Genomic DNA, 27,988 nt, shown 5'->3' with positions numbered 1-27,988 from the left:
TGGTCTTACTATGTTTTCTTTATTGGCATTTAGAAAGCTTCCTGGAAGAGAAATGTGTACATATTAAGTTCTCTGCAGTTAAAGAAGAAAAAAATGCATAAAAAAGTTAAGAACTGCTCAGTATCTTCAGAGAATAGTGAACAGCATGACTCCACTTGTAATTTACAACATGTAAGTCACATAATTTTTTAAAACTAAACATTTCCTTCGGCTTTGGCTCACCAAAAGGCAATTTTATTGTGAAGCAACTATTTATCATTAAACAGACAGGACTACAAGACCAAGAGAGGTTGCACAGAAGCCATTTGATTTCACTTTTCTTTATAATTGCTACAGAGAAAAGAACGGTAGTTGCTCCAGTCCAGTTTAAATGAAGATGTACATTTGAATACCTAACTGCAATATTCTCAGCTGAGGTAATTTGAGATTCTCATTACATTCATTACATAACACAGAATTTACTTTGGTAAATGTGGCTGCTATCTTTTCAGAAATCAAACTGTCAAACTGTCCATAATGGGGTAAAAAAATTAAAATCAAAATCCAATATGGTAGGTCAATCCAGTTACATATATTTGCCAAGTTTTCCATGAAACACTACTATACTGGAGAAAAGGGTTTCAAACAGCTCTTAAGGTAAGTACAGCAATTAAAAAAATCTTTGCCAGGTTTCAAAGCAACAAAAGAAACTCACAAATTGACCTCTATATAAATAAATGCAGATTTCTTGCATTATTTTGGTTGATTCTGTACAAGCTCAGTAATTAATTTTATTTAAATATAATTCTTACAACAATTTCATCTAGGACCTTAATGAAAATGAAGGTTGACAGTTCTAATATAGAACTTCCACAACAGTTATCTTAACACTGACTTAACAAGGAGAGGCATATAAAAAGACGTAGAAATTACACATTTTAAACTGAAGACATTTATCTCAGATTCACTATGAGGATGACTCTTACTCTTTAGTATGCAACTTCATTCTTTACCTGCTAAACAAAGTGTACAGGTTATCGCAGCAAAATTTACAGAATAATTGACTTTGGCCTTAGTTGTACAAAGACCTATTTACACATTGGAGATAAGCAAGCACCTTCCTCCCTTTTAATCCTATACATGTGTTTAAGCTTTAAGTCTATATTTGCATCTACAAAATCCTGCAAGATAAAAAGTCTCTCAAATATACACCTTGGATTATTAGAGCACAGTGTCTTTATATATGTAAATGTATAATTTGCCAAATTACCCACTCTTCACATGGATGTGAAGTCTCCTTGGTGCTGATGGGTTTGACTGCTGAAAACAGCTGTTAGTCTGGGGCGGGGGGGGGGGTATATCAAATCACTGTGCAAAGAGATCAATGTGCCTCAAACTGCCCCCAAATGCAACTGAACTTGTAAATAAGAGATACCTATCCAAAAGTACATTAAATAAACACCATTAATTGGTGTTCTATGTATTTTTTTAAATTTCTGGTTCTTGAAGGTAAATGGCAGATCATTTTAACGGAAAAGCAGATCTCAACACCAAAGAGTTAATGCTGTCTATGCATATCTGAAACAACCCAGTATACATAAGGTTTAAAAATCCTTTAATTTGTCTTGTGAACAACAAGACAGATTTTTTTCTCAGTTAAATATTTAACCCACACCCAAAATTAATGCCTGCCATACAGAAGGCAATTATTCATTTCACCATTAGAATTTCCAAAGCACTGATAAGTTTGTAAGTACAAGAAAAGAAAGGTACAATTGCAATCAAATACATGACTTTTTACAGAAGGCCTCATTGTGGTAAACTATATACAACATAGCGTTCTCATTTTCCTTAAAGTGCATAATCATACTGATACAAGATCATCTATTGTTTTAGGAGGTCTTTTAATACAGCACCAGCACTAGCATCAGGGGACACTGGCAGTGGAGTAAAAGTAGGCAATGCATCAGAAATAGGTTTCATAAGCAGATGTCCAGAACTACTAGCTGGTGTTATGAGAGGCACTGCTGCAGATCGAGGTGCTAAAAATGGATTTGCATCTGGTCTTCTACCCATTCCTGCAACTGGAGAATCTGGAACATAAAAAACCCAAACCAACAGTGAAAACACTTTGTTAAAAAGCATTCCTAAATCTAACCAATTTTTCAGCATTTGTTCAGAGAAATGTTCTAAAATTTGCTACAACTTCTGCAACATGTAAGTCCTTGAAAATCTCCTTGCCACGGACAGTAGACATCCTGACTACTCTCACAGAATCATAGAATCATTTAGGTTGGAAAAGACTCTTAAAATCAAGTCCAGTTGTTAACCCAGCAATGCCAAATCCACCACCAAAATTCTGTAACAGCTCAAGCTACCCAAAAAAAGGTGCATATCTGACTGGCAACACGAACACCCTCTGCAGTTCATGACACCTTTGCAATGTCAGACATGAAGTATCTGTCATGCTGATTCCAGCACCGTGCAGAGGTGTAAGGGTCCTGGCACGTGCACTACAATGCAGAGCATAGGAAGGTTTCCCAACACATGGCACAGCTTGCCCAAGAAAACCCCCAGATATAAACAGCACTTTGCAACATCCAACTACTTCAGGTGAATTGGAAGAGGTTTTTTTAGCATTTCATCTCTGTACATACATATAATTTGTAGGGGTTTGGTGTTTGGGGTTTTTTGTTTTATTTTCTTTTGAGTTTACAGCTAAGTTTCAAACCAAACAAGCTTCTGCCAATCAGCAGGCCTATTTTAAGGTGAAGTCTTAAACACGTGTAAAAAATTAAGAATAAATTGGACCAGTTAAAGTGAAGATTTGAATCTTAAATTACTTAAGACCAAAGTACATTAATTTAACATGCATAATAAAAGCCGAACTGTTCTCTGTCTTAGAAAAATCAAAGTCAACTCTCCTGCACAGCTTACAGAAATTTCATACCTGGCCATACACTTAACTGATTTTCTTTTGGTCCTCTCTGAGCAACCAGCTCCTACACACCAGAGAGACACTGCAAAGTTGCGTTCCTTGCATTCTTCACTCACTTCAACATAAGCTGACCAACAGGGATGCTGAAAATCAGGACTGGGTTCACTGCTACACCACACAAAGTTGTCTATACAGCAACTGTTTGGCTCTAACAGGTGCTGTTAAATCCTTCCTGTATCAAAGGGAATTTGGTCTCTCTAATCTTCTGTATGAAAGGTTTAGAAAGTGAGGCATAGATCCAGTGGGAAGGAGAAATAGGAGAAGGATTGAAAAAAAAAAAGACAAAGTAGGACATGGCTGGGGAGAAGAAATCAAGTTCATAATTTACAAGTGAGGAAGCATAGAATCATTAAAAACCTCTTGAAAATTCTACCCTTAGTTATTTACGTTCTTTGTAAAGATTTCAATGTTACCTTGCATTTGACTGTTGGGTGGAGTACTGCTAGTTTTACCAGTTCCTGCTGCTCCTAAAGGTTTCATGTGACGAACAGAGAGCTTGGGTGGGGGAAGGCTTGGACAAGATTCAGTTTCAAGGAATTTCACGAACAGTTCTGAAAAAGACTGAAAAAAGCTACTAGTTATTATATTTCACTGATGCTCTGGTGTAAAGCACTACGTCAAAAATACATACATAGATTAAAAAAAAAGCTGTCAACAGCCTGCAATCAATTTTGTACTTGTACTTAGTAGTTCTCAGTGAGTGACAACGAAATTTATTTTCAAAATATACTCTTAGTTGTTGTCTCACTAAGAGTCATTTACATAAAACTGATAAACTTTAAAGGTAAGACGCATATACCCACCATGGTTCCATTATTGATTTAAGACAGTTATTTCAAGAATTCTATGCTATTACTGACATCACAGTATTTCCTTAGTCTTTGCTCAACCAATCTCTCCTCCAGAAACACATAAAACCCAATCTTATCTCTTAAAGCCCATGTATGCTTTATTTCACAAAGAATCTCAAATAAAGGAAGCATGGAATGATTAAGGTGTTGGTAGCACGACAACATAAATTTTGGCTTAGTAAAGCCTGTACTATTCACACAAAAGCATTAATTTTTTTCTTTTACTTCTATAGTTAGTCAGACCACAGTCTGGTCTGACTAGTGGCCTATGTGCCTGCACTATTTTAGGGAGAAAAACCCAATCCCTACACTTCAAAATGATTTACAGGAATCCTTTCTCAACATTTTTAACTCAACTGAGCAAAAAAACCCAAAGTCAATCCAAAAACCCCAATCCTTCAGTGCTAGGTCCTTGAGTACATTATTTACTGGCCTGCAAAATGGAAAATTCCACAGATAAACTGCTCCCATGGATCATGCTATGAGATTGGTTGCTTTACAGTACTTGAAAACTTAAAATATCAGTTTTATATGATGTACATAAAAGGCACTAGCTGCAGCAGCTGAAAAAGCTTTTCAATTTAAATTTAAAGGACATATGGGAACACAGTCATCAAAATACAATGTCATGGTCTTCTATACCGTTGAGTATTGTGGAATTCTATACTCTCACATATATTTAATTTCCAGCATTCATAGTTTGCAAGATGAAGTCGATACTGTAAGAACAGTGATGCCAAGAACCAGTAAAACAGTAACTGTATTACCCCAAGCCTTATCACTGTATAATTTTCAATGTCTAAATATTTCCTTAGTGCAGGAAAAAAACTTTTGCCAAAGTAGTTGCACAAAACAATACAAGATACAGCAAGACCAGTAAATGAAGCTCAATATACTGATGAACCAAACATAAGCATTAATATGCAACTTCCCCATTTTCCACTCAAATCAAGAGAATGAATGATTAATTCTTACACTATTAAAAATGTTCTGATGAGTTGGTCTCAAAGGTGTAGTAGGAACACTCTTTGACCCAGCTCCTCCACCAAGCCAGCCAGTCACCCATCTCGTAACTCCTCTTTGCTCTTCAGATAATAACTAGAGAAGTATTTAAAGAAAACAAAGTTAGGAAGCGACAAAAATAAAGCAGCACATAAAATAAAGTGAATAAATATGAGCTGCAATGCACTCTTAGAGATAAATAAAATTTTTTATTATTCTCAAAATCATATTCTCCACCTCCCAAAGACCGGCAGTCTAAAAACCTGGCTCTTTATTTTAAAACATAAGCCTCATATTTTTCACAGTAACTACTAGTACATATATAACAGGCTTTTCTGTAACTGATCTATTACAGCTACCCTCCGTAACAGCACCAAGTTAAATCCTTTCCTTTCTGTATTAGCATTCCACAGCAAAATCAAACCTATATCATATAAAAATACATTAAAAAGTCCCACATAGAAAAAAGGTGTGATGAAAGAAGAAAAAACACACTTTTCCCCACAAAATGTGCAGGGACAGTCACATTAATTCAGCTGCAAGTCATTTTATTTTCAGGTAAGGGTACTAAAAAAAAAAAAAAAAAAAAAAAAAAAAAAAAAAATTTAAAAAAAAAAAAAAAAAAAAAAAAAAAAAAAAAAAGTAAAAAAAAAAAAAAAAAAAAAAATAAGAGAAAAAACAGAAAAAAAGATGAAAAAAAAAAGTTCTTGGTTTTCTGCAAAGTAGTACCTGATCAAGTTCCTCCTTTTTCAGTCCCAAGATACTTCCCATTAACCTTAACACTTCAAGACGTTTATTTTTTGGAGTATGAAAATGTCCAATAAAGAGATTTCTCATCAACAGTCTGCAGAACAAAAAAAAAAGGTACTTATAAAAGCTGCTATTGTTTAACAGCTGCTGCCATAATATTGATGCATTTATTCCTCATACTCTTGCCTAATTTACAGTAATACAAATAAACACATCAAATACAAATAACTAAAAGGTACGTCTCCAATTTCCTCTTTCTGTAAGTTATTACATTTCTTACACAGTGTGGATTTAGACAGTATTACCAATATTGTATGCAGTAAGGTGGAAAGTGAATGGTAACATGAGCAAATCTGGATGTACATACTGCAGTCAGGGAAAATGTTTGTTCTAAGATCTTGACTCAGGACAGCATTTAAAAAGAAAATTCTGTGTAGTCCCAAACCAGGATGTAACAAAGCAGACAGGGGACCCCATCTGCTTATCCCTGTTCCAGTTCTGTTGGGTAGAGAAGGGAAAAAAAGGACCAAGGAAGAGATTTGCATGACACCCAGGTGATGCAAACACATGAAAAGGTTTGCTGTTCACACCTTGAACTTTACAAAATACATTTATTAAGAACTCTTATCTCCATTTTGAGAGCTCATGCTAGAAAAGTGCACTTCTACTTTAGAAGCACATCAGTGAGCCGAAGTCACATATCTACTGGTTTTACTAATCAAATTAACTATTTATATAACTGCCAAGCAACTGAAAAATGTCCAAAAAAAGTATACAAAAAGTATAAGTTTGTAAAAAAATAAATATATATATACAGAAGTAAACTACTGTACTACTTTTGCAACTATGAGTGCCTCATCTATACATTAAGAGGAATAAACCCAAAAGCTTAGACCAAATCTTTAAAAACTTACTTGTCTACTTTTCCTTCTGTGCTGTTCATAAGGTTCATTAATTTATTTTGTACATCTTCTAACATTTCTCTTCTGATCTCACCTATAAATGTCACAGCAAAAGAAACAAAAATCAAAATTTTGAAATGTTGCAAAATTTATCAAGAATACATACTTTCATAAATATTGTTGGTGCTGTTAAATAAAACCCAGAATCATTAATTGATGTAATTTTTTCATAGAAAGGTGTCAACTTAGTAAGCGATTGCTATTCAAAACCACAAGCTGAAATTGCAGGAATGATACCCATACCTGAAGTACTGAAACACACATTAAATAAATCCATTGCAGAAGGCCTGATGAACTGCTCTTTTTTACCTAAATAATACAGAACTGGAAGAAAAAACCTCTTCAGAGCAATGTCTGTAGTCCTGTGGTGGCAATCTTTTTCATAGTGACCAAAATCCATGCTGGCATCAGGTCTCTTTGATCTCTACTCTGACCTCCAACATTACCCAAGCCCAGGTATTCTGTGTACCCTACTATCAGGTGGATACAGCCTTTGAAGCACCAAGGAGTTCTTAAGTTTCCTAGATGAATTACTGGCTAGCAGAGCAACATCAGGAGCTTGTTGAGGGTCTGTTCTGCTTGGACCTTTCCCACTCCTGTTACTGATACAAGCTCTGGAAATAGCATGCTGGGACACACTAATGCATTGTAGAAACGGTGGTGTACTTCATAATTCAGTATACTGGCAAGAGAGGCAGACATATGCAAGATTACCTCTCCTTTGGGAACAAAAACATGAAGGGAAGAGATAAAATGCTACAGCTCCTGTGAACCAAAAACAAGATTGAGAGAAAAATGGCAAACACTTCAGTCAGGCATCATGGCCTGCAAGTTCAATGACTAGGCCAGAATTATAAGCCAATGAATGTGAGGTGTTCTAAGACCATAAAGACTGCAAAAGTGTTCTGCCAGATACTACCTCTGCAGCCTAATAAAAGTTAAATTAAGCCTGATTCACACAAACAAAATTGATGAATATACTGTAATATGGACTATCCATGTGAAGACCAACTCTACCCTACAGATACAAGCAGATAGGAAGAACTTTTTTTCCTCTCTCTGTATGAGGTTTAACGTTTACCTCCAAACACTTTGGAAAAACTGCTGATCAATTCAGTTTTTAACAACTTTTGGGCTCATATTAATTAAAAATGCTTCATTAAAAAGCCACCAAATACATACTTATGCTTTATATATCTCGTAGTTGATTTGTAAATTACACCTTCAAAAGAAAAATGACTTTTATGAATTTTTACAACCTTCAAATAATATATGGTCCATGGAAAGGATCTCCACAACTGTCAATAATAAAGTGCATGCCACAACTATGCTGACAAAACATGGTTCTCAATTAACACCAGTAACTCCACAAGAACTCACAAAGAGATTTTGTATATATACACATCAAAGAGCCAGTCTGTGAAATGGATACAGCCTAATATGCCCTGTTCAAATACTCCACATCTTTATACAAACATTTTACTTCACAAATATGAATTTTAAGGAGTACAGAACAGAACAAACTAACTAATGTCATGCTGGGAAAGTTTTTATTTAAGCAACACACAGAGTAAGCTCCTCATTCAAAGCAAGTTAAAAACTAAAGTAAAACATGTATTATACAACAATATAACTTGTAGCAACTACATCCATATACAGGAGAATCCCTTCCAATATTATGACTGCTCTTCAGCACTCCTCTCTAAACACACCAGGATGAGGCATAGGAGAATTCATCCATGGTTTCAAGGTTTACATTTACTTAAAATTATGCTACTTTGTAAATGTGGTTAAATATGACACCAATGACTTGAAGGAAAACATAGGCAATATAATTATAGAATGATACAGGCCATACATAGGTGAGCTGTTATTTGGATGTCCACAGAACAGAAGGGAATAAAGAGAGCTATACTACCAATGCCACAAAAAGATAAACAAGCAGCATTTGAAAACAAACTTCAATTAAATTTTACACTGCTATTAGTTCTCTACAAAGCAAGACAATTTTGAGTTGCTTTTTCAATTTTTATTCACTTCATTTATTCCTTTATGATGGATTTTAAAACAAAAGTATTAATAATTTAAATGAAATTATTAGTATTAGTAATAGTAATTTAAATGAAAATAAGACTTTATATCAAAGAGGATCAACTTTTCAGGACCATTACACAAGCTATATTCCATCCACAGTGACTATGCAACTTTATCATTAAATATATTTTTTAATGGAACATTTCCCTCTAAAACAGATTCCTACAGCTGAAAAGGACTTAAACACGTACTTTGGGTGTATGAAAAGACTAAGTAAAAAAAGGTCCTGAGCCAAAATTCAGCATGGACTGCTGTAAACCAGACATTTACAGTCTGCAATAATTTGTTAACCATTTATGGCAGAAAACTGCATCTGGTACATCTTATACTTTTCCATTAAAATCACTTCTCCTGCCAAAATAATCTATAAAGAAATCCTTCAAAAGATTTGGCTAACAAAACTGTGTCTGGGAATGTATTTGGCCAATTTGCAATAAGACATTTTATGTTTTCTTGTATAAATAGAGAAGACAAAGTGATATTTTTTCCTATAAAAATCATGATTTACTTTACAACATTTAAGTGCTGTTTCCTTTAGGCAACAATTCCATTAAAATTTTTTTATCAAGTAAACTGCTTGCCAATACAACACTGCTTGATACTCAGTTTTCTCTCTGAGTTTAAACCCCTCCTGCTTTCTTATGCAAGGGTTTAATATCAAATTGAAACAGTAATAAAGAACTTCCCATTTAAGAGTGCAGTATTTGCCTATGCCAAAGTTAATTTCAATCCACAGTGTTTGTGAACTTTTGCTGTAAATGTCTGTAGTGAGCCATGGCTATACAAATCGGTCAATTCAAAAACAGATCAGTAGTTGTACATTATGCAGCAGTTTGAAACTTATTTTAGCTTGTAAAATTCATATGTGAACTCAGGGAGCACTTCTATGATGCCCACCTGGTTGTCAAATTGCACTTAGAACTAAATGTAAGTAAGGACACATTCAAATACATAGCAAAAAAGTAGTAACTTTTTTGTAGAGTTCTTGCTGGAATTTTTAAGGCTTTCAAATGAGATCTCATACCACCTATCTGTCATCAGCAAGAATGCTTCAAGAAAACATCGCTTATTACAAGAGTAAGACTGATTATCATTTAAAAAAGAATAGCAATAATTAGTTGCATATGTTCAAAGCATGAGTTACCACTGCATCCAGCAGAGATGGCAGTCATATCTCTGCAAGAGCTGCTGCCTCTGCATCTCTTACCAACTGCATATCTTTACCTCACTGTACTCCTGTATCTATATCAAATATGGTAGCTACTCTGGAAAAATCTGAGAACATCTGGTATTTCATCAACTTTTCAGACAAGTGTCTTGGTATTTACAGAGAAAAAACCCCCCAACATTTCATATTTGCTTTATAAACAAGAAAGTCCTCAGAATTAGTCCTTCATAGGATATGAATTTTAGTGAATTTCTAGGAATACTACATTATCTCCTCAGCTGCTTGAAATATTTTGAGCAGAAATGAAAAAAATGTAATTACCTTCTTTCTTAAGCTCTTCAATCTGCTCCTCTTTGATGTCAAGCTGCTCAGTAAGTCTGGATGCTGCATCCAGGGCAGTATTTGCCTCTTCTAAACTCACCTAAATAAGAGGGTAGGAAAGGGACAAAAAGAGAAGCAGAGAGATCACTATCACAACTGCTCTAATTCCACACACATCAGACAGAACAGCTGAAGAGACTGCAATCTCTTTTTTTTTCAAATAACTGGATTGTTAACATCCTCAGAAGATAGAGGGTCAGCAGAAGAATGCTACTTTGCCTGCTCAGTGAAGAATTACAATTTAGTTTCACAAGGCTCAATTCCATTATTCAGCCCACCTGCAGTGATGCAACTTTTTCTTCTAGGTTTTCTGCTTTCTTCTTCCATTCTGCACTCTGCTTTTGGTGTCTCTCCAGCTCTGCTGAATACATAGCTTTTTCTTCTAAAGGATTAAAGTAACAGACAAAACAAAACTATCTTAATTTACAACATGTAACTCTTCTAGGGATATGCAATTGCAAAGCCTCAGCATTATTGTATCTGGTCTTCATGAGGTAGAGGTGGAATTCAAATTTCATAAATGTGATACTGATCAAGTTTTCACAGAATTAGTTTTTAGAGTTTTTTAAGAGACAACAGATTCTGAAATTCAGGCTATCAAAAATGAAACAAGGTAACTAATACTTCAAAAGTTATCAAAATATGGTAACTTCCAGTTGCAAAATACTTGTTGCAATCTTTGCTATTTCTTGACAAACCTTACCCTGTTGGAACTGCTCTAGTACCATCTGCAGGTTGGCCAGAGACAGTGCATACTGCTTCACTTGGTCCTGGGAGATGGTCAGCTGCAGCATGGTTTCATCTCTCTGCTTGGATACTAGGTTTAACTGCTCTTGCAAAGATTCAACTTGCAGACTAGCCTGATGACTATATGAAAACAAGACACATCACTTATGTAACAGAAGTTATCACAGAGAAAATTAAATCCCAGCAAAACATACCTTAGCAAAAAAATTTCAGCTCAATTTACAAACATTACGGCATTTTCCCGAAACAAAACATAAAAAGAAATTTTAAAGAAGTCTGGCAACAAAATTTTTACAATAGAAGAAAAAAATCCCAATTAACTTATTTTGAAATGCATTTTGAAAAAAAATCCTAGTTTTTGTTCATTATTATAACAGCATCTTATTAAAAAAAATTCGTATCTTCCCAGTTGTCTGCTTCAATTGCTATGAATCAGTAGGTCTTTCTTTCTACTAGTTTTTACTTTTAAACTCAGTAACCAAGAACTCAGTATATCTTGCTACTTACTAATAATTGTTAGTAACGATGGTTAACCATGCTCCATTTAATTTCCCATTGTGCAAAAACATTCCAGCCTCCCAGATTCTGCTATCCATGAGAAATTCAATGCATCTTGTTCTAATGTTTACACTAAGAAGAAGGAAAGTCTCAGCAGTGTATACTTCCCATGGTTTCAGGCCCAAAGTAAGAATGTGTATGTGTCTTGAAAGCATTCAAAAGGCATGACAGCCCCATCTGTGCATTGATGTGTATAAAAAAAGACTCTTTCAAACTGAGTGAAGCCTTGACTTAAAAGTAAGTCACTCTTCAATACACATCTAAATTGATGGGTTAAGGATTTTTTTTCTAGTTCTAAGCACCGCTGGGGATAGTTGCTACTAAAAGGAGAAACACATTAAATTCTTGACAGTAGTCAAGTATATTTCAAATCACCCTCTTCATTCTGAGTAACAGAAGTTTTTATCTTTTCGTTTTCTCAAGTGCTTAGTATGTTACAGGATGGCAGTTCATTATAACAGAGGCATCAGCACCAGTTCGGTTAACTGTGATACTTAAAATACTACCTGGCATTCTCCACCGCAGTAGATGAGGATGCAAGTTTTTCTTCCAAAATCAAAACCTTTTTTCTTAGCTTGACCTCTCTGTCTTCTGCAGCTAAAGCTTCTCTGGTGTAGGAGTCTTCCATTTCTAAAAGGTGATTCCGCAACCTCTCCAGTTCCTGATTCAGGCGCTGCTCCTTCTCATGCAAATGCTGTACCTGTGTAGAACATACCTTAAATTGCTTGGACTATCACTTCTTATTAAAAAAATTAAGCAAATGTAACACATGCCCATTGAAGCACATTGCAAGTGTATTAATTTTAAGTGCTCTTAAGAAGTGACTGCTACTAAAATAATCCAAAAAATACTACAGATGCAATTTCTTATTCTTTTTTCATTTATTTCATGCAACTGGAAATTATTTGGTGGTACCTCACTCTGCAGGGCACTGCTCTCCATTTGCTTCTGTTTGAGTGCTACCATGACCTGGTCTCTCTCTTGCTGAAAAGTAACAGCCTTTTCCTGCATTGATTTGACTTCATTTAATAGCTGATTCAATTCTCCTGTCTTGCCCTGTTAAAGACATAAACAAGTATTTCAAACATGGCCAACAATTTTACCAGAGGCCTGGTCTTTGCCAGGAAGAGTGTAAAGATACTACAGATCTAACAAGGAGAAAGGCAGGACTTCTATGGCCTTGCAACACAGAAAAACATCCAGGAAGAGTATTATTTTGAACTTGTCTAGTTTGAAGAGATAGTTATAAGTATGAACATGCATACCTGTTCTTTGTCTTTCAACAGCTTCTCAAAAGCAAGAGCTTTTTCCTTCATTGAGTGAGACTCAAACTCTTTCTCTTTCAGCATCATTGAAAATTGCATATTAGTCTCCTGAAGTGCACGGAATTCTGTTTCTTTTTCCCTGCACCTTGCAACTATGTTTTCATTTTCTTCTTTCAGTTTACGAATATCCATTTCTAAAATTAAATTTCTTTCTTTTAGATTAGTTACAGCTTGCTTTAAAAGCTCATTTTCATTTTCTTTATTACTAAGATTTTCACTCACGGAAAGTAACTGATCACTTTTAGATTTAATTAATATATCTTTTTCCCTAAGCGACTTCTGTAACACATCATGTTTTTCTTTGATCTGCCTCATCTCTGATTCAGTCCCTTCTTGACTCTTTCTTTCAATCTCTGATGCTGCAGCAACAGAATCAGATAATCGCTGATTGTTTTCCTGAAGAGTCCTAATAGTTGAATCTTTTTCTTGTAACTTTTTTTTCAGTTGTTCCAACTCATTTTGAAGGAGTTTACACTCCTCACTGAGGGCTTCAGGGGGATTGTATTGAACACCTGAATGCTGTGAAATGGTGGAAGCTGCTGCCACAGACGGTGTTACCAGATCCAGTTTACTCAGGAGAAGATCCTTAGTGTTATAAAGCTGTCCTATGCTGTTTTGAACTTGTGCTAATTCCTGACTAAAACTTTTCAGCTTTTTCTCATTTTGTTCATAACTCTGAATCAAGCCATTATAATCTACCTGCAGCCTTGAAGTACTATCGCTTTCAACTGAAATTTGTGCTTGCAGCTTCTGTAACTCTTCTTGGAGGTGAGCTGACTCATGCTGCATGTTTTGGACCGTGGTTATTACTTGTTGTTTCCACTCTTCCATTTTCTTTACTTGCTGCTTAAGTTTATCACGTTCTTGCAGAAGTTCCTCAAACTGGTTACTGTTCACACCCCCTGCCCCATTATCAGCACCTGTACTGGATGTCTGCAAGACAGTCAACAAGGTTTGGCATTTTTGACTTAGGGCATCTATTTCAATATCTTTTTCTCGAATGATACGGGATAAATTCTGGATCGTTTCTCTAGACATTTCTTGACTGCTGTTTTCAGATCTGTTGGATAACCTTCGGTTCTCCTCCTGCAACCTCACCAAAGCTGCTTCTTTAGCAGCGACCATGTCCATGATATTACGATACTCTGTTTTTAACTGACTGTTTTCTCTTGTCTTCTCACTTAGAACTGCTAGTACTTGTTCTCTTTCCAGAACATAAGCTTGCAGCTGCTGCTGAAGGGAAAGAACATCCTGCCTGTAGGAAGCTGAGGAAACTCTAGCATTAAGAGCTTGTATTTCTAAATCCTTCTCTTGAATGATCCGAGTAAGTTTACCAACTTCATCCTTAGACAACTGATCAATTTGCTGACTTAGAGAAACATTCTTTTCATTTAACAGCTTAATCTCCATCTCCCTTTCTTTGATACCTTTCACCAGTCTTTCAATTTCAGCTTTAGATAAGTCATGTTTTTCATTTCCATTTTCCCCATTTAGAGTCTGAACTTTGGTTTCCTGAAAAAGATCAGAAGAATCAGTCTGAATAATCTGTCTCTCTTTGTGCAACTGAGTTTTAATTTGTTCAATTGTTTTCTGCAAATTTTTGATTTCCTCATCTTTCTCTAAAAAGAGTCTTTCATGTGTGACATTCATTTGCTCACACTGAAATTTGGATTCATCTATTTCCTTTTGCTGCTCCTGCAGTGACTGCTGAAGTTTCACTGTAGCTTGATTCTGATCTTCTATTGTCTTTTTGTGAACTTTTATTTCTTCTTCAAGATTATTCTTTATCACTTTTAACTGTGTTACCTCACTTTCAAGTTCAATAATAATATCTAAAGTTTTAGGTTCAACCACAGGTGTAGATCTACTTTGCTGATCCTTAAGGCGTTCGATTTCTTCTTTCAAATGATTATTTTCTTCCTTCATGACTGCAAGACTTCTGTCTTTTTCCTCCAAGTTCTGTTTTAGGACATCCTGCTTTTTTGAAACTTTCATATATTCCTCAAGTTCCTGCTTAACCTGTAAGGCTTGATTTTTGTATTTTTCAATGAATACCTCTTTCTCTTTTATGAGATCTGTCAACTGCTTTTGTCCTCCTAAGCTAGTAGTCAACATCTCTTTTGTTTCTTGATGGTCAGTTTCCATCTGCTCAATGGTCCTTTTAAGCTCAGCAATCTTAAAGTCTTTCTCTTGATGAAGCTTAACCAGGCGCTGGTGCTCCAGCTGCAATGCAGTGGTATCCATACTACGTGCCTTTGATAACTCCTCAATAGTTTGCTTATAATTCTGTGCTTGTTCCAAAAGCCTCTTTTCTGTCTCATTTAATTCACTCTCCAACTGTCTTTTTTCCATTTTCAAAGCCTCCACAATAGTATCTTTTTCCAAATAAACTTTCTTTTTCTCAGAAATGGCATCACTTAACTCCTGTTTTAGTTCTTCAATGGCTGCTATCAGCTTTACATTTTCTGTTCTGAGATTAGACAGAGATTTCTGTAGATCTTCATTTATTTGTTTATTTTCTGAAACATCATTCTGTAGTTTTGCAATTTCTATTTCTCTTTCTTTCAGAACCAGATCTTGAGAAGTGTAGTTAGATTCCTCATTACTTTTTTCTGTTAACTTGCTCAAGGATACACGAAGTTCCTCCTCTCTCTCTTTTAGTGTCTCTTGCAACTCTCCAATTTCTTTTTTACTATGCGAATTACAGTCCTGGGCTTTCCTTAATTGTTCCTGAAGATCTTTAATTTTATCTTGTAGCTGCTGCTTAGTTATATGCAAATCATTAAGTGCATATGAACAATGGCTTAGTTTTTCTTTCTGACTGTCTAACTCTTTAATAGTTTTTATCTTCTCAGTTTCTAATTCTGATACTTTTTTTCTTTCACAATCTATGTCAAGTTTCAGCTGTTTGATGATATTATCAGTTTCTGTGTGCTGCTTCGACAGCTGCTCTTTCAGTGTAATCATATGCTGGAAATGAAGACAAAACAGAATTCATTAGGGTAGTAAAACCAGTTGAACTATGCATTTCATTCACTTTTATCCTCTAAACAGTAACAAAAATTGAGAGGAAAAGAGTTTCTTAGTCACCAACGTAAGTTGGCAAGTAGGATCAACTAGTCAATACTAAATTAATTAAAACCAAATAAGGAAAGATTACATTTCACTACAAAAAAAAAAAATCCCAAAAACAAAACCAAAAAAACCCACTGCCCCTAAAAGAACCTTAACTAATAAAAAATTAACTACTTAAAAAAAGAACTGTCAGAATTTGTCAAGACATTTGGAATTCAGCAAACATGCATTGCATAAAAAAGGGTGGCATTACATTGAAATTATCTGTATATTCTATTTTCAGCTTTTTGTTTCAACATACTTATTTGGATGCATTTCATAGGTGATTCATTGGTAAATCAGTAACTGAAAACACATGGCTTGCAACTCAAATTTACAGGTCAAATATACTGGAACTGTGACAAAAAAAGTATAATTTAATTCTGGTTATATATAATTGGTGACTTTTTTACTCCATGAATGCTTGTATTATAAAGAACTTGCAATAAAGTAACTTAAATGCTCAAAATAATTAAAAATTATAAAAGAAAAAGTTTCAAAATTCATTGTAATGCATACTGTCATAAGACAGATCAGAATATTACCACAATAAATTTCATCAGAAATGCTGCAATGAAAAATCAGGGACTATTTAACTGGACTTCATAAAATAACATCTCTTATAGATAGCTGACATGCTGTATTACTTCTTTGTCTATAACAAGTGGGTTTTACTTGCACTTCTGAATTTCACATTGAGATGGTAGATATAGAGAAATAACGGCCCCAAGTATTTGTTTTTAGGCCTCGAAAGATAACTTCTATTTCCCTGCTATTTATGTTCAAAGATCAACCTAAAAGACAAACACACACACACAGAATTCTAAACATTTATTCAGCAGTTCAATAATCAGTTGTAGTATTTACTACCTGAGTAGCTTCTTGATTCTGCTTGTCTAGTTCTTCCAACTCTGCTATTAATGTTTCTCTTTCAGCAACACTTTCATCTAGTTCATGTTTTTTCCTTTCCAAATCTTGTCTTAACTGATTTATTTCTGAATTCTGATCCTCTGTATTCGAAGAAAGAATATTCTCATGTTTATGCTGTGCACGTGTCAGTTCCTTCTCAAGTCCCTCAAAATAAAATAAAAAAAATTGTAAATATCAGACTTTATCTTGCTGAAATTATGTTAGAATCTCTAAGTCTACATGAATGCCACCCCAGTTAAAAATTCTTTGCTGTGAAGCATTTCTCTCCACCATTCACACATACACATTTATTTCTTCATCACTTGGTTTAGGAGTACAGTTCATAAACTTCTGCACAAAAAGTCACAGTATAGTAAGAAGTAATATCCACCTCTGAGGTATGGATTGACAGCTGGGATAAACTATTTTAACTGCAAGAGGCCACCCTTAACATGGCAGGCTGCATGGTGAGACAGGAAATTTTAAACAAGGGCATATAAACAACATCATCATGAAAAATGCTACAGGACCTCTTGAATGCATGTAAAACACAGAAAAACTCAGTTGAAAAGTACTACTGGATACAACGTAAAATAAACCAAATCTCTCAAGTCTGAGAGTTTACAAATTTTCAAGAGTTTATACAAGACAATGCCAAAAACTAAAGGTGTGTCATGTTCCACTGCTTCATTTCATCAGTAAGATGGAATGCAGTATTATTATGAGTACTAAAAAGAAGAGAAGTATTTCACAACTGCTAGGTGGCAAAACTGAAACATGCTAAAGCAGAAGTGAAAAATGACATATTTTACAGAATGTAGTATTAGGACTTTAAAAATGTATGTTATAGCTTTCTAGATAACAATGAGAAAGCTGGAACTTGAATGGTTTTCCTAATAGAATGCACTGTGGAGTTTCACAAGTAAAAATGTATTGTTTCTATAAATTCCACCTATAATTACAAACTTAAACTAAAATTATTTCCTTTTACATTTCAATGTTATTTATGTAGAAATGCACATGTTCAAAAAAACTCCAAATGACAAAACAACAAACTACCAAAATGTATTTTCCATCAGTTACTACTGTTATGAACTTATTTGCTGTCTTAATTTAGAAATTGCTTTACCTGATTTAAGCTAGAAAGTCTTGCTATTTCATTTTCTGCTTCTATAAAGGAAAACAAAATCAAATAGACAAATTACTACTTTTCAAACAACAATAAAACAAAATCATTCTCCGACCTTGCCCAAACAGAACTTTGCTGCTCAGAAGACAGTAGTTTCACAGCATTTTGTGATGACAAGCATCAGTGCCATAAAAGATTCAAACATACCATCAGTCACAACCTCAAACCAGAGTATTACTTTCACAACTAATCCCACATTAGGGGGACACTGGTACTGGAGTTTATCAGTTATGAAATATTAAAATATTTTTGACTTACAGATGTTTCTTAAACAGGTATGTTAGTGTTTCCTTAAGAAGAAGATACTAGCAACTGAGTACCTTTATACACAAACACGGGTATATACTTTTTGAATTTAAACAAACAACTTCTACTGAGGCTTAGTTACTTTTAAAGAAAAAAAAAAAAAAAACAAAAAACCTACGAAACAGCTGGCAGACATGATTACTGCCCTAATCAGAAACCCCTAGGATAGACATACTCATCGTAACATTCTCTTATGTTCTGCTTCATAACATAAAGCTTGACCTTACTTCAATGGACAATGCTCTTCTAAAACAGCAATACTTTAAAGGTACATATCCAGTTTTAAATTCATAAAATAAATTTTGAGTTTTAAAAGTGAAAACCTGTGAAAATATACTAAAAATAAAAAAGAATAATCAAAAAATGAGTCTTAGTACCTAACAATGCTTGCTGCAGGCCAACAACATCTTGTGGTAGTGATGTATTTGACTGGAGCTGCTTCTGTTCTTTCAGGACAGCATCTTGCTCTGCCATAGATCTTTGAAGCTCACTGAAGTCAGATTTAAGCTTTTCATAATCTTGTGCTATTTGGGTTTTTTCTAGCTTTGCCAATTCTTGCTCTTTCAGAAGATTTTTGTTTTCTGCTTTGGCAGAAGACAATTTGTGATTTAATTTTCTTATTTCATCCTCTAGGTCCTTTACAACCTGCAACTCTTCCACCTGTCCTCCATCTAGACTCTGAGCTTTTTTTTTCTGTTCAGTAATTTTAGAGTCATCCATGGCATCAGTGCTCACACCATCTAAAGACAGAAGAGATTTTTTGCAATATTAACCAAAACAATCATTCTAGACCTTTTATTTCTATTCTTTCACCTCTTCTCCTGACAGAAGGAGACAGACTAAAACAAAGACATGGTCATCATCAACAGAAAGCTTGGTTAAACAGGCTTAACATTTGAAGCTGTGCTCTACATATTACTGGTATGACAAGTAGCTTTTTTAATACTTTCACATGCCTGGCTCAAAATAATTTTAAATTATAAGTTTTGCAAAACATACTCTGTATGCAATTTAATTAGAATATACCTGATCCTCACCTCTCTTGGTGAGGAGATGACAATCTAATTTATTGGGATTTGGAATCTCTCAATTTTCTAAGAAAAGACTATCAAGTCCCATCTAATTCAGATCGATACAAAATCCATTTATAATTTAATTAATTACATTTCAAAAGTTTGCCAAATAGTTGTTATAGGGAACAATTTGCTCCAAACAATTTGCTAAATGATGCACAAAGCTTTTCAACTGATAAAAACATATTTCAGAATTAACCTTTTTACAGATCCATCATACTGTCATACTATATTGACATTCATATATCTGTACAATCTTCTGCAATTTCGAGGTAAGTTAGAGAGCACAAAAAGGCATCATCAGAAGAGTGCAGAAAAAAAAAGTTAAACGAAAGCACGCTACCTTTGAATTCATTTCTGTGTCAGCTCAAATGCTTCACCCTGCCCTAGTCCCTATTATGTTGTCAGACAGAATGAACAAAATAAATATAAAATACTCTAGTTCTTCAGAAACCACGAGCAGTATTTATTTTGCAGATAAGTGGTAATGTAAAAGATAAGGGGCTTCTGTCTTCAACTTCCTTAAATTAGTCCTGCTGGTGTACACCTAACAGGTATCTGATTTTAAGAAATAAATTCCCTGTAAGTACCTTTAAAGTTAGAGAAGTTGTGAAAATATTTCCCTTCTTTCCAAGAAGAGAACAGATTCTTCCTTCCAAAAGGAGAGTGTATATACTCTTTAGAAGTCCAAGTTTTACCAGGTAAACACAGAGGTTTACAGGCAACGCTTATGTATTTATGCAAAGAAGCCTCTCAAGGAAATCTAACTGGCATGACTACTTTTAGGGACTATGAAATACTTACAAGTCAACAAAAAGTTATTTGTGGGAACTACTGAGCTTCTACATTGTGCCACACACTAAGTTGTGGTCCTTATGGCAATCACAGAACCACAGCATAGTTTGGGTTCGAAGGGCCTGTAGAACATCTAGTTTCAACACTTGCATCATCATGGGCAGGGACGCCACCCACTAGATCAGGTTGCTCAAGGTCCTATCCAATCTGGCCACAAACATTTCCAGAAATGAGGCATTCACAACTTCTCTGAGCAACATGTTACAGTGTCTCACCACTCAATTTTTGAGCTTTTGTCAAATAACCCAATTGGCACATAGTACTTCTTTAAAAAGTTATTTTTTGCTCTGTTACTTTCTTCATCTTCAATTCAGTATATCTTATCCCTACCTATATTCAGTGTAAGTTAAAAAACCAACCTAGAAAGTGCATAATTCAAAGCGCAACTGGTATGTATAGAAAATGACCCTCCAGACTGATACATGCCACAGATGAAATGCTATCATTCCACTGTTCAAGCCAACCAGAGTGAATGAAAGATACAGGACATGTGTCTTAAACATGAAGCTGAACTGAAATTCAAATTCTAAACATCATATATTTGATATCTATTGCACTGCTACATGCATATTCAACATTTTAACCAAAACTCACTCTACACGAAACAAAACAGAAAGCATGTGGTAACAGAGACCTTGCTGTAACCGATTCTCAAGCTCCTCAATTCGCTCTTCATATTCACGCAGCTCTTCTCGGTGTCGGCGACTGATCTCTACTAACTTCTGTCTGTGGGCATCCTGCAATACTGACAGCTCATGCTGATGTTCATCTATTTCTTGACTTAAATTCTGTTTGAGCTCCTAAAACATCATTAGAGAAACAAAATGGCAAAACACAGCACAGTGTCTTCTTATGAAAGATATAATATGATACATAAGAAAAGAAGTTTTCCCCAGTCTAATTAAAGGATTTATTGAAGGATTTCTCACAGAAGTCAGGTTTCTTGATTTTTGCTGAAATTTTTTGAATGTGTGGAAAGAAATCCCTTTAAAAAATATGTTTACACAAATAGTATGCTTTACGTAACAACAAATATTAAAACCAATGTAAAGCAATTACAAGTCTTACATACAAAGTGGTTACACTAGGACACATTTTTAGTAACTTTCTAGGATGATATGTAAAATCTGTATTTTACACCTTAAACAAAAAAAGGCAAGATGTTTCTGAGAATGGAGAAATTATTCTGTGTATCTAAAATTCAGTCTCATAACTCATCAACAGCTTCACAAAGTGATTTGCCCTCAGACTACTAATGTCACTGTTTCAAGCTAACATACTGTAATTACCAATTCTTACAAACACCCTTTCTCAGAGTAACTGTTTTTAAATACTGTACTGCTGACTGAAGCGTTGCTATGCTACTACATGTGTCTGTGCATTTTTAATAATGTTATAATAGTGCTAGTTAAAATATTTAAAACTCATGTGACCATATGCAAAACCATGAAGAGTAAAGCATGATAAAACTAGTTTGTCATCTTACCTTAACAACATTTTGTAGTTTGCCTATTTCACTTTGTTCAGCATCATTTGTGCCTTGCACTTTGGAAGACTGAAAAAACCCAAACCACATATCCATATGAAAATTGTGACACATACATGTATTTTATATCTAAGCGGTTCCTCTATTGATACTCAAAAGTAGAAAACAACAAAGTTAACATGAAGCAAAATAAAAATCCACTGTAATTTAAATTTTTTAAAAAATACATTCTAATGGAAATATTTTAATTTTTCATGGATTTTTATTATTACATTACCACATAAAATGGGTAAAAGTTTGGAGTGGAGGAGTTATTGCTCATAGTAAGACAATAAGTTTGCTTAGTTTTGAGTATTTTCAAATGGGAAAAGCATATCTCTGAAATCAGGCTGAACCTTGAAAAATAGTAACCCACATCAGCAGCACCTTGAAAGATTATATTCTTTTGTATCTCAACAGACCGTGAATTATAACTGACATGTCAAGGACTGGGAGAAGTATAAAAAGCATGCAAGTATCCAAATATTACTTTGAACAGTACTGTGCTATCAATAAAAATCAGTATCGTAGCCAGGAGGAAGGGATGTCTTTTTTTCAAAGGCCAAACAAAAATAAAACCCTGAAATGACATTGTAGGTGAATGTTCATAAAAGCTTTTAACTAACTTGACAAATCATTCATAAAAGCATCACGAAAAAGCATTTGGAAGTTAGTCACTGAATGTGTCCTTAGTCATGTGACAGCACAAAAAGTTTCAGCTTTTCCATCAAAATATGATGCTTCTAGAAATTTTTCAAAATATCCACCAAATGCAATGAAAACAATAATTTGGAGGGGAGAAGGAAAGGCAGGGTAGAAGAGAAACCACTCACCACTGCAATCTGCTTCCAGTGGTCAACCTCTGATTCGAGCCTGGAAACTTCGTTGGACAATCTGTTTATTTCTTGCTGTGACCAGATTATATCTCCAAAATCCATGTCATCTCCTTCAAAACCTGAGGAATGTCTGACCTCAGGAACATAGGACGCTGATGCAGCGGCTGCTGGCAAAACACCAGCTCCCAGCTGGGCAGTCTGAGCAGCTGTCTGTACTTTCTGCAGTTGCTCCTGTAGCGCATTCTGCCTGGCTTTTAGATGGCTGATTTCCACCTGAATATACAAAATAAAATGCATTACTTGAATAAGAAGAATATCAAAATACACTCCACTTTACCCTTTCTGGCCTTATGAAATGTGAACCAAACAACACCTCCAGTACAAATAACTAATCACTTTCACTAAAAAAAAGAAAAAAATTCCACACATTCTCATAATGGAGGAAAAAAACTACCCTTAGCTCAAGTGTTATGAAATACCTCACAGAAAGACACGGGGGTTTTTTAGCAGCCAAGGTACACAACCAGTACAGCAATATCCAGGCTAACCAGTTACACAAAAAATTTAAATATATAAACAGGGTATTCAGATAGGAAAGTTAAGCAATATATGATGCTTTTCCAGTTATTTTTATTACATTTGATTTCTTTTATGCTTAACAACTCAGCGTAGTGAAAATTTACTTATTTATAATAAAGTGAAATTAGCTAAATGTAATTTTCTTGTAACAACTCTGTTACTGTATTTAACAAGCAGAATTTTATATGTCTCATAGTTCTGCTTCCTCTAGTTCCCACATGAATTTGTGAATAAATCAAACATAAAACTCCCTTTTGTGTAACTCTCAGCATGCTGGCAACTTTCTTCATTTAGGTCTATGTAACCTCATGTTATACAATAGGCTATAAAGCTGATGCTTCCATCACAAAGGGATATTTCACATATTTTGAAAGCCAGCTCAGTTGTCTTTAACTGTGTATGTTAGGATATAAATAATGATATCTAAAGACAAAATAATTGCTTCAAATGGGAATTTGGTCCTGTCGCCCTCTTTAAAAGTAACTGAATCAGAAATATAATGCAGTCTGTTCTCATAGTGATCCCAGAAACAACAGAAAATCTGACAGCTGCGTGACATTCCCTGAGCATTTTGTCTTGTCTCAACTATCTCCTGGCAGCTTGGCTTACATTACACGATTCAATGAAATACGTCTTAGTCTACAATAACAAACCAAGAAACCATATCTAAGACCAGTATTTCCACTGGAAGAGAACAGACACTATAACATCGGCATTAACAGCCCAACAGTTAAGATTATTGGACATACTTACTGAAGAATTTTTACTCTGTGTCCTACCTCTTTCTGTTGAAGCTGATTTCTGTACTCAATAGACAACTGCTTTATTTGCAGCTCTGCTGCTTCATGCTTTTCTTCTAAGTCACTACAGACTTTTTTCAGTCTATCATTCTAGCAAAAATGAGAAATGAATGTTGGTTAACTCAGAACAGTCCTTAAAGAATCAGAAAACCATAAAGCTACTGGACAGCAAAGAAGTTAAAATTGTACAGATTTCTCATGTTATTTCATTCAAAACACACAGTAACAGCAATGTGTGGGCCCAAAATCATGATGATGTCCAAGCTTTCCATTTTTATATGGCACAGACTCCAGTTCACTTTCAGAAAAAGGTTTGTGATGACCAGAGATAAATGCCAAGAATTAAGAAATTCAGGGCTGAATCACATCTTAGCAAGATCCACGAGCAGAATTTAAGAACAGCCACAAAGCACAAATTGGAGCTAATATCCAGTGTTTTCTCTCTGATCTCAGCCAAGAGCAGATGGCAAGAAACTGAAAAGAGGAACAGTTATGTCCCCAAAATAGTATCTTAACTTCATAATGCTCTTGAGGCCTGAAGGAATACATGAAAGTTGTTTATTTAGAGATGTAAATAAAGCCACAAGACCAACAAGTCCTTTATAAGAGCACAGAAAATCACTTTCCATGAAGGTACATGAGATTTGTAAGTGGTTTTGGAGGAGCACGAGTATACGTCTGAATGACCAAATGTTGCCAGTAGGACAACAGAGAGAGAACGGAATAGGGAAAACACAAACTCTTTCCAGAGCCAAGCCTACTGCTGCAGTCCAAGTCCACCTGACAGGGCAGGAACAGTCACAGTTAGCAAAAGATGAAAACTTGCAGCACATGCACACACCAATAGGGCATGTGTGTCCCTAACTGTGATGGCAGCTTGGCACAAAATCAAAGTCACATTCTAACACCACTGTCACCCTCGTTTCTGGATTTACCCAGGGATAAACAACTTCAGTGCAGTATTTCAACTTCATACAGAACAAAATCTACGCATTGCTTTTAATTACAATAATGATCTAAAATGTCTTACTTCAAACTTTTGTGCTGCATTTATACTTTCTATTTCTCTGAGTCTAGAATTGGATACATGGAGTTCTGTCGCTGCATCTGAAAAAAAGAGAAAATTTTCATTTAAATTACAATCCTTTCTGTTAAGACCAGCTTTTACTACGTATCTTACTTTAGACTGCTTTAATGTTCACTCCTAGGTAAATATCAAAAGCTGTTTTTATCAGAACACTGTAAAAATTATTTTTTAGACAGTCTTTCTGCATCTAATTTAGTTTAGTCATATTTAGGCTTTAAGTGAAATCAGATGAATATGGATTTAAGCTTTAAAGTAAGGGAGATAAAAATGCTGTATTTGACTATTTTGTGTCCCTGAATCTGCTTCTTATTTCAGACTTGCCCCTGGCCTGAAAGATGGGTGTTTCTCTATAATGCCATGCAAAGTTTCAAAACAAGTATTAATTCCATTAAATACACATAACAGCGACTGAATTTTCAGAATAAAAACCAAACCACCCACACCCAACAAAACCCACATAACAAAAGATCAGCCCCATAAGACTCTTTGCCTCAAAAAAGGTGCTACATCTACCATCCCAGTGTATCCAACAGGAAAAGCACATAACCCCAGATACATTTTAATGATCAACAGTCACCAAATTGACCATGTTTACTTCTCCTATGTCCCACCTTTAATGGACAGAAACACCACTTTGCCCTTTAGCAATGAGAAATCATCCTATACTATAAAGCAACCTTAACAATACTTCAAAATTTGAAATAAGTACAGTTTCCAAGTAAATACTATATTTTATAATTTCCCACATGCTGTTTAAAACTGAAACAGCTCAAGCACTGCAGAGGCAACAATCTACACATGAAAACTACAAAACGGAAGATGTGCAAGTCCATAATCCAGAAACAACTGATTGGAGTCAAAACACTAAATGTAAGGAATAATATTAAAACCTAGGGAAACTAATTATGAAATTTGATAAGCCCAAACTGTAAGGAAGTACCTGACAAGTGTTGTTTAGGCCACACAATATTTAAAGGCCTTTATAGAAGAGTACCTGGATGCCTGGAGTCTAGCACGCTGGAGTCTAGTCACCCATACAAATGTACTACCCAGAAATCTTTAGGAAACTGAAATTGTTCACAGCAGTATCCAGCAATGAAGTACACCTGGAAGTAACTACTAAACATCTCTCTTGTGCAAACTCATGAACAACTGTGTGAGTTCACAATTTATCTTTAAAAAAAGCAAAACAAACAGCCTAGATGACGACACAGCTCAGGAACATAAAGTAACTTTTCAAACTAAATTATTACAGATTATGAAATTTAAAACATTTCTAAGTAAGTCTTTCAGAAAAGTGAAAAAAAAAAAAATCACAGTTGTCAGAATTTCTCTCTTTTAAGCATTTTACCTGTGCACAAAAAGGCCATCCATACGTGACCATATGAGCTTGCCAACGAGGTTTATACAACCTACGTTTCTGTAATATTCTTTCACAATGCCTCATACATGAGAGATTGTAAAGAAGTAGAATTGCTTAATCCCACATTTAAGATGACTATTCAGAAGTCTTAGCTGTTATTTGTGGTTTCTATTCTTAACACAGTTTTGAGAAAGCTAACTTTTAAAATAGTTTATAGTTACAAGATGGTAAACAATACTAAATAATAGAGATATTAATCTATTGATACTTATTATCACATTGTACAACTGCTTTACCAAAGTTTTTTCAAAAATCTGTAAGCAAAAGTCATTATTCAAAATATGAAGAAAAGATTATATTCTAAAATAGATTTACTATTGTTTTATAGAATATCTTACTCTGATGACTCTGGGTTTTTTTGTTCTTTCTGTTTTAAAGATAAATCGTTCTAGCCTCTAATCCTTATAAAGCAACAAGGGCCATGCTCTCCTACTTGGCTGTAGGGGAATTGTAGAATTCGACAGGTTTCTCTGGGCACAACTGAAATATAAACAAAACAGTGACAGACATTGAACCTTCGTCTGTGTGACACGTCAGACTTAGATCACACCAGCGGCAAAACAACCTCTGTACTACAACTCTGCAGTTTTATGGAACCGGTGTAAAAGCAGCTAATTAACTGAGGGTTTAGATAAACTAAGCAAACAGCAAGGAAAGAGTGTTGCTTGAGTGCTGTCATTCCGGAGCAACATAACACTTCACGGAATTCAGAACACTCCGAATAATAAGCCTAAAACAGGTTCACATCTATTACTAGAGCCTGGGAATATATTTGTGCATTCTCCAGATCTTGAGATCACAAGAACAGGATAAAAACAAAAACAACTGCAGCAAAGCCAGCAGCATTCGCGAAAGGCACCGAGCCGCGAGCAGCTCCCTCCCGGCTGCCGCTCCGGAGGCACCGGCGGCCGGAGCAAGAGGAGGAAGGGCTCCCTCGCGGAACCAGGCCCACCCCGAGCCCCCCTTACCGCCCACTTCCTCCGCTCCCTCCAGAAGGATGTCCTTGGTGAAGCTGGAGATCTGCCCGGTGAGCGAGGACAGGCTGTCGCCCACCTGCCCCAGGGACTGGCCCAGCCCCGAGCCCAGCCCGCCCAGCCACGACGCCATCGCGGCTCGGAGGGCTCCGGGCCTCGCTCGGCCCTGCCGGGCGGCCGCTGCAGCCGGCTCCTGCGGGCCAAGCGGCCGCCTCCGCCTCCCTTCTCGTCTCTACAGCGGGTCGCGCCTCCTGCTGCGGGCTCAGCACAACGGGCTCGACAACTCCTCCGCCAAGGCCGCGCGCATCCTCCCGGGTCCTCCGGTTCAGCTGCTCGTCGCGGCTTGTCTTGTCCCGTCCTGGCTCAGCGACTCCTCCCGGCGCCTCCGGCCGCTGCCACCTCAACGGCCGCCATGACACCCCTCACAAACACCACCGAGAGCGGCGGCCCGGGCCAGAGCGCCGCCGCGGAGGCGGATATGGCGTGTGGCAGGAAGCAGAGGA

The 27,988-nt window shown here is 35.8% G+C and overlaps 1 protein-coding gene across 1 annotated transcript; it reads right to left on the bottom strand.

Annotated features, from left to right (window-relative positions):
- On the bottom strand, window positions 1–27,959 carry TRIP11 (thyroid hormone receptor interactor 11). The gene is made up of 20 exons (XM_066321898.1): window positions 27,480–27,959; window positions 25,032–25,108; window positions 23,981–24,091; window positions 22,620–22,895; window positions 21,748–21,816; window positions 20,896–21,061; window positions 18,711–19,073; window positions 17,968–18,008; window positions 16,800–17,003; window positions 12,756–15,785; window positions 12,406–12,546; window positions 11,997–12,190; window positions 10,889–11,052; window positions 10,464–10,567; window positions 10,126–10,225; window positions 6,495–6,576; window positions 5,560–5,674; window positions 4,804–4,926; window positions 3,391–3,538; window positions 1–2,072 (listed from the first exon to the last, which is right to left on the bottom strand). The coding sequence occupies exons 1-20, from the start codon at window positions 27,616–27,618 to the stop codon at window positions 1,864–1,866; spliced, it is 5,856 nt and encodes a 1,951-aa protein (XP_066177995.1). The 5' UTR covers window positions 27,619–27,959; the 3' UTR covers window positions 1–1,863.
- Window positions 27,960–27,988: the final 29 nt, after the last annotated feature.

Source organism: Sylvia atricapilla, chromosome 6, assembly GCF_009819655.1.
Source record: "Sylvia atricapilla isolate bSylAtr1 chromosome 6, bSylAtr1.pri, whole genome shotgun sequence".
Taxonomy (NCBI): Eukaryota; Metazoa; Chordata; class Aves; order Passeriformes; family Sylviidae; genus Sylvia; species Sylvia atricapilla.
Note: the sequence above shows the minus strand (reverse complement) of the source record. Positions and strands in the feature narration are given on the sequence as shown.

Bases quoted from the DNA above. Each gene is read 5' to 3' on its own strand.
- TRIP11 (XM_066321898.1), bottom strand. From the start codon at position 27,618: ATGGCGTCGTGGCTGGGCGGGCTGGGCTCGGGGCTGGGCCAGTCCCTG. The intron at 21,817-22,619 runs GTGAGTGGTTTC...GGGTTTTTTCAG, and splicing joins ACTGGAAGCAGATTGCAGTG to TCTTCCAAAGTGCAAGGCAC. The intron at 2,073-3,390 runs GTAACATTGAAA...TTTATGTTCCAG, and splicing joins ACCCAACAGTCAAATGCAAG to ATTCTCCAGTTGCAGGAATG.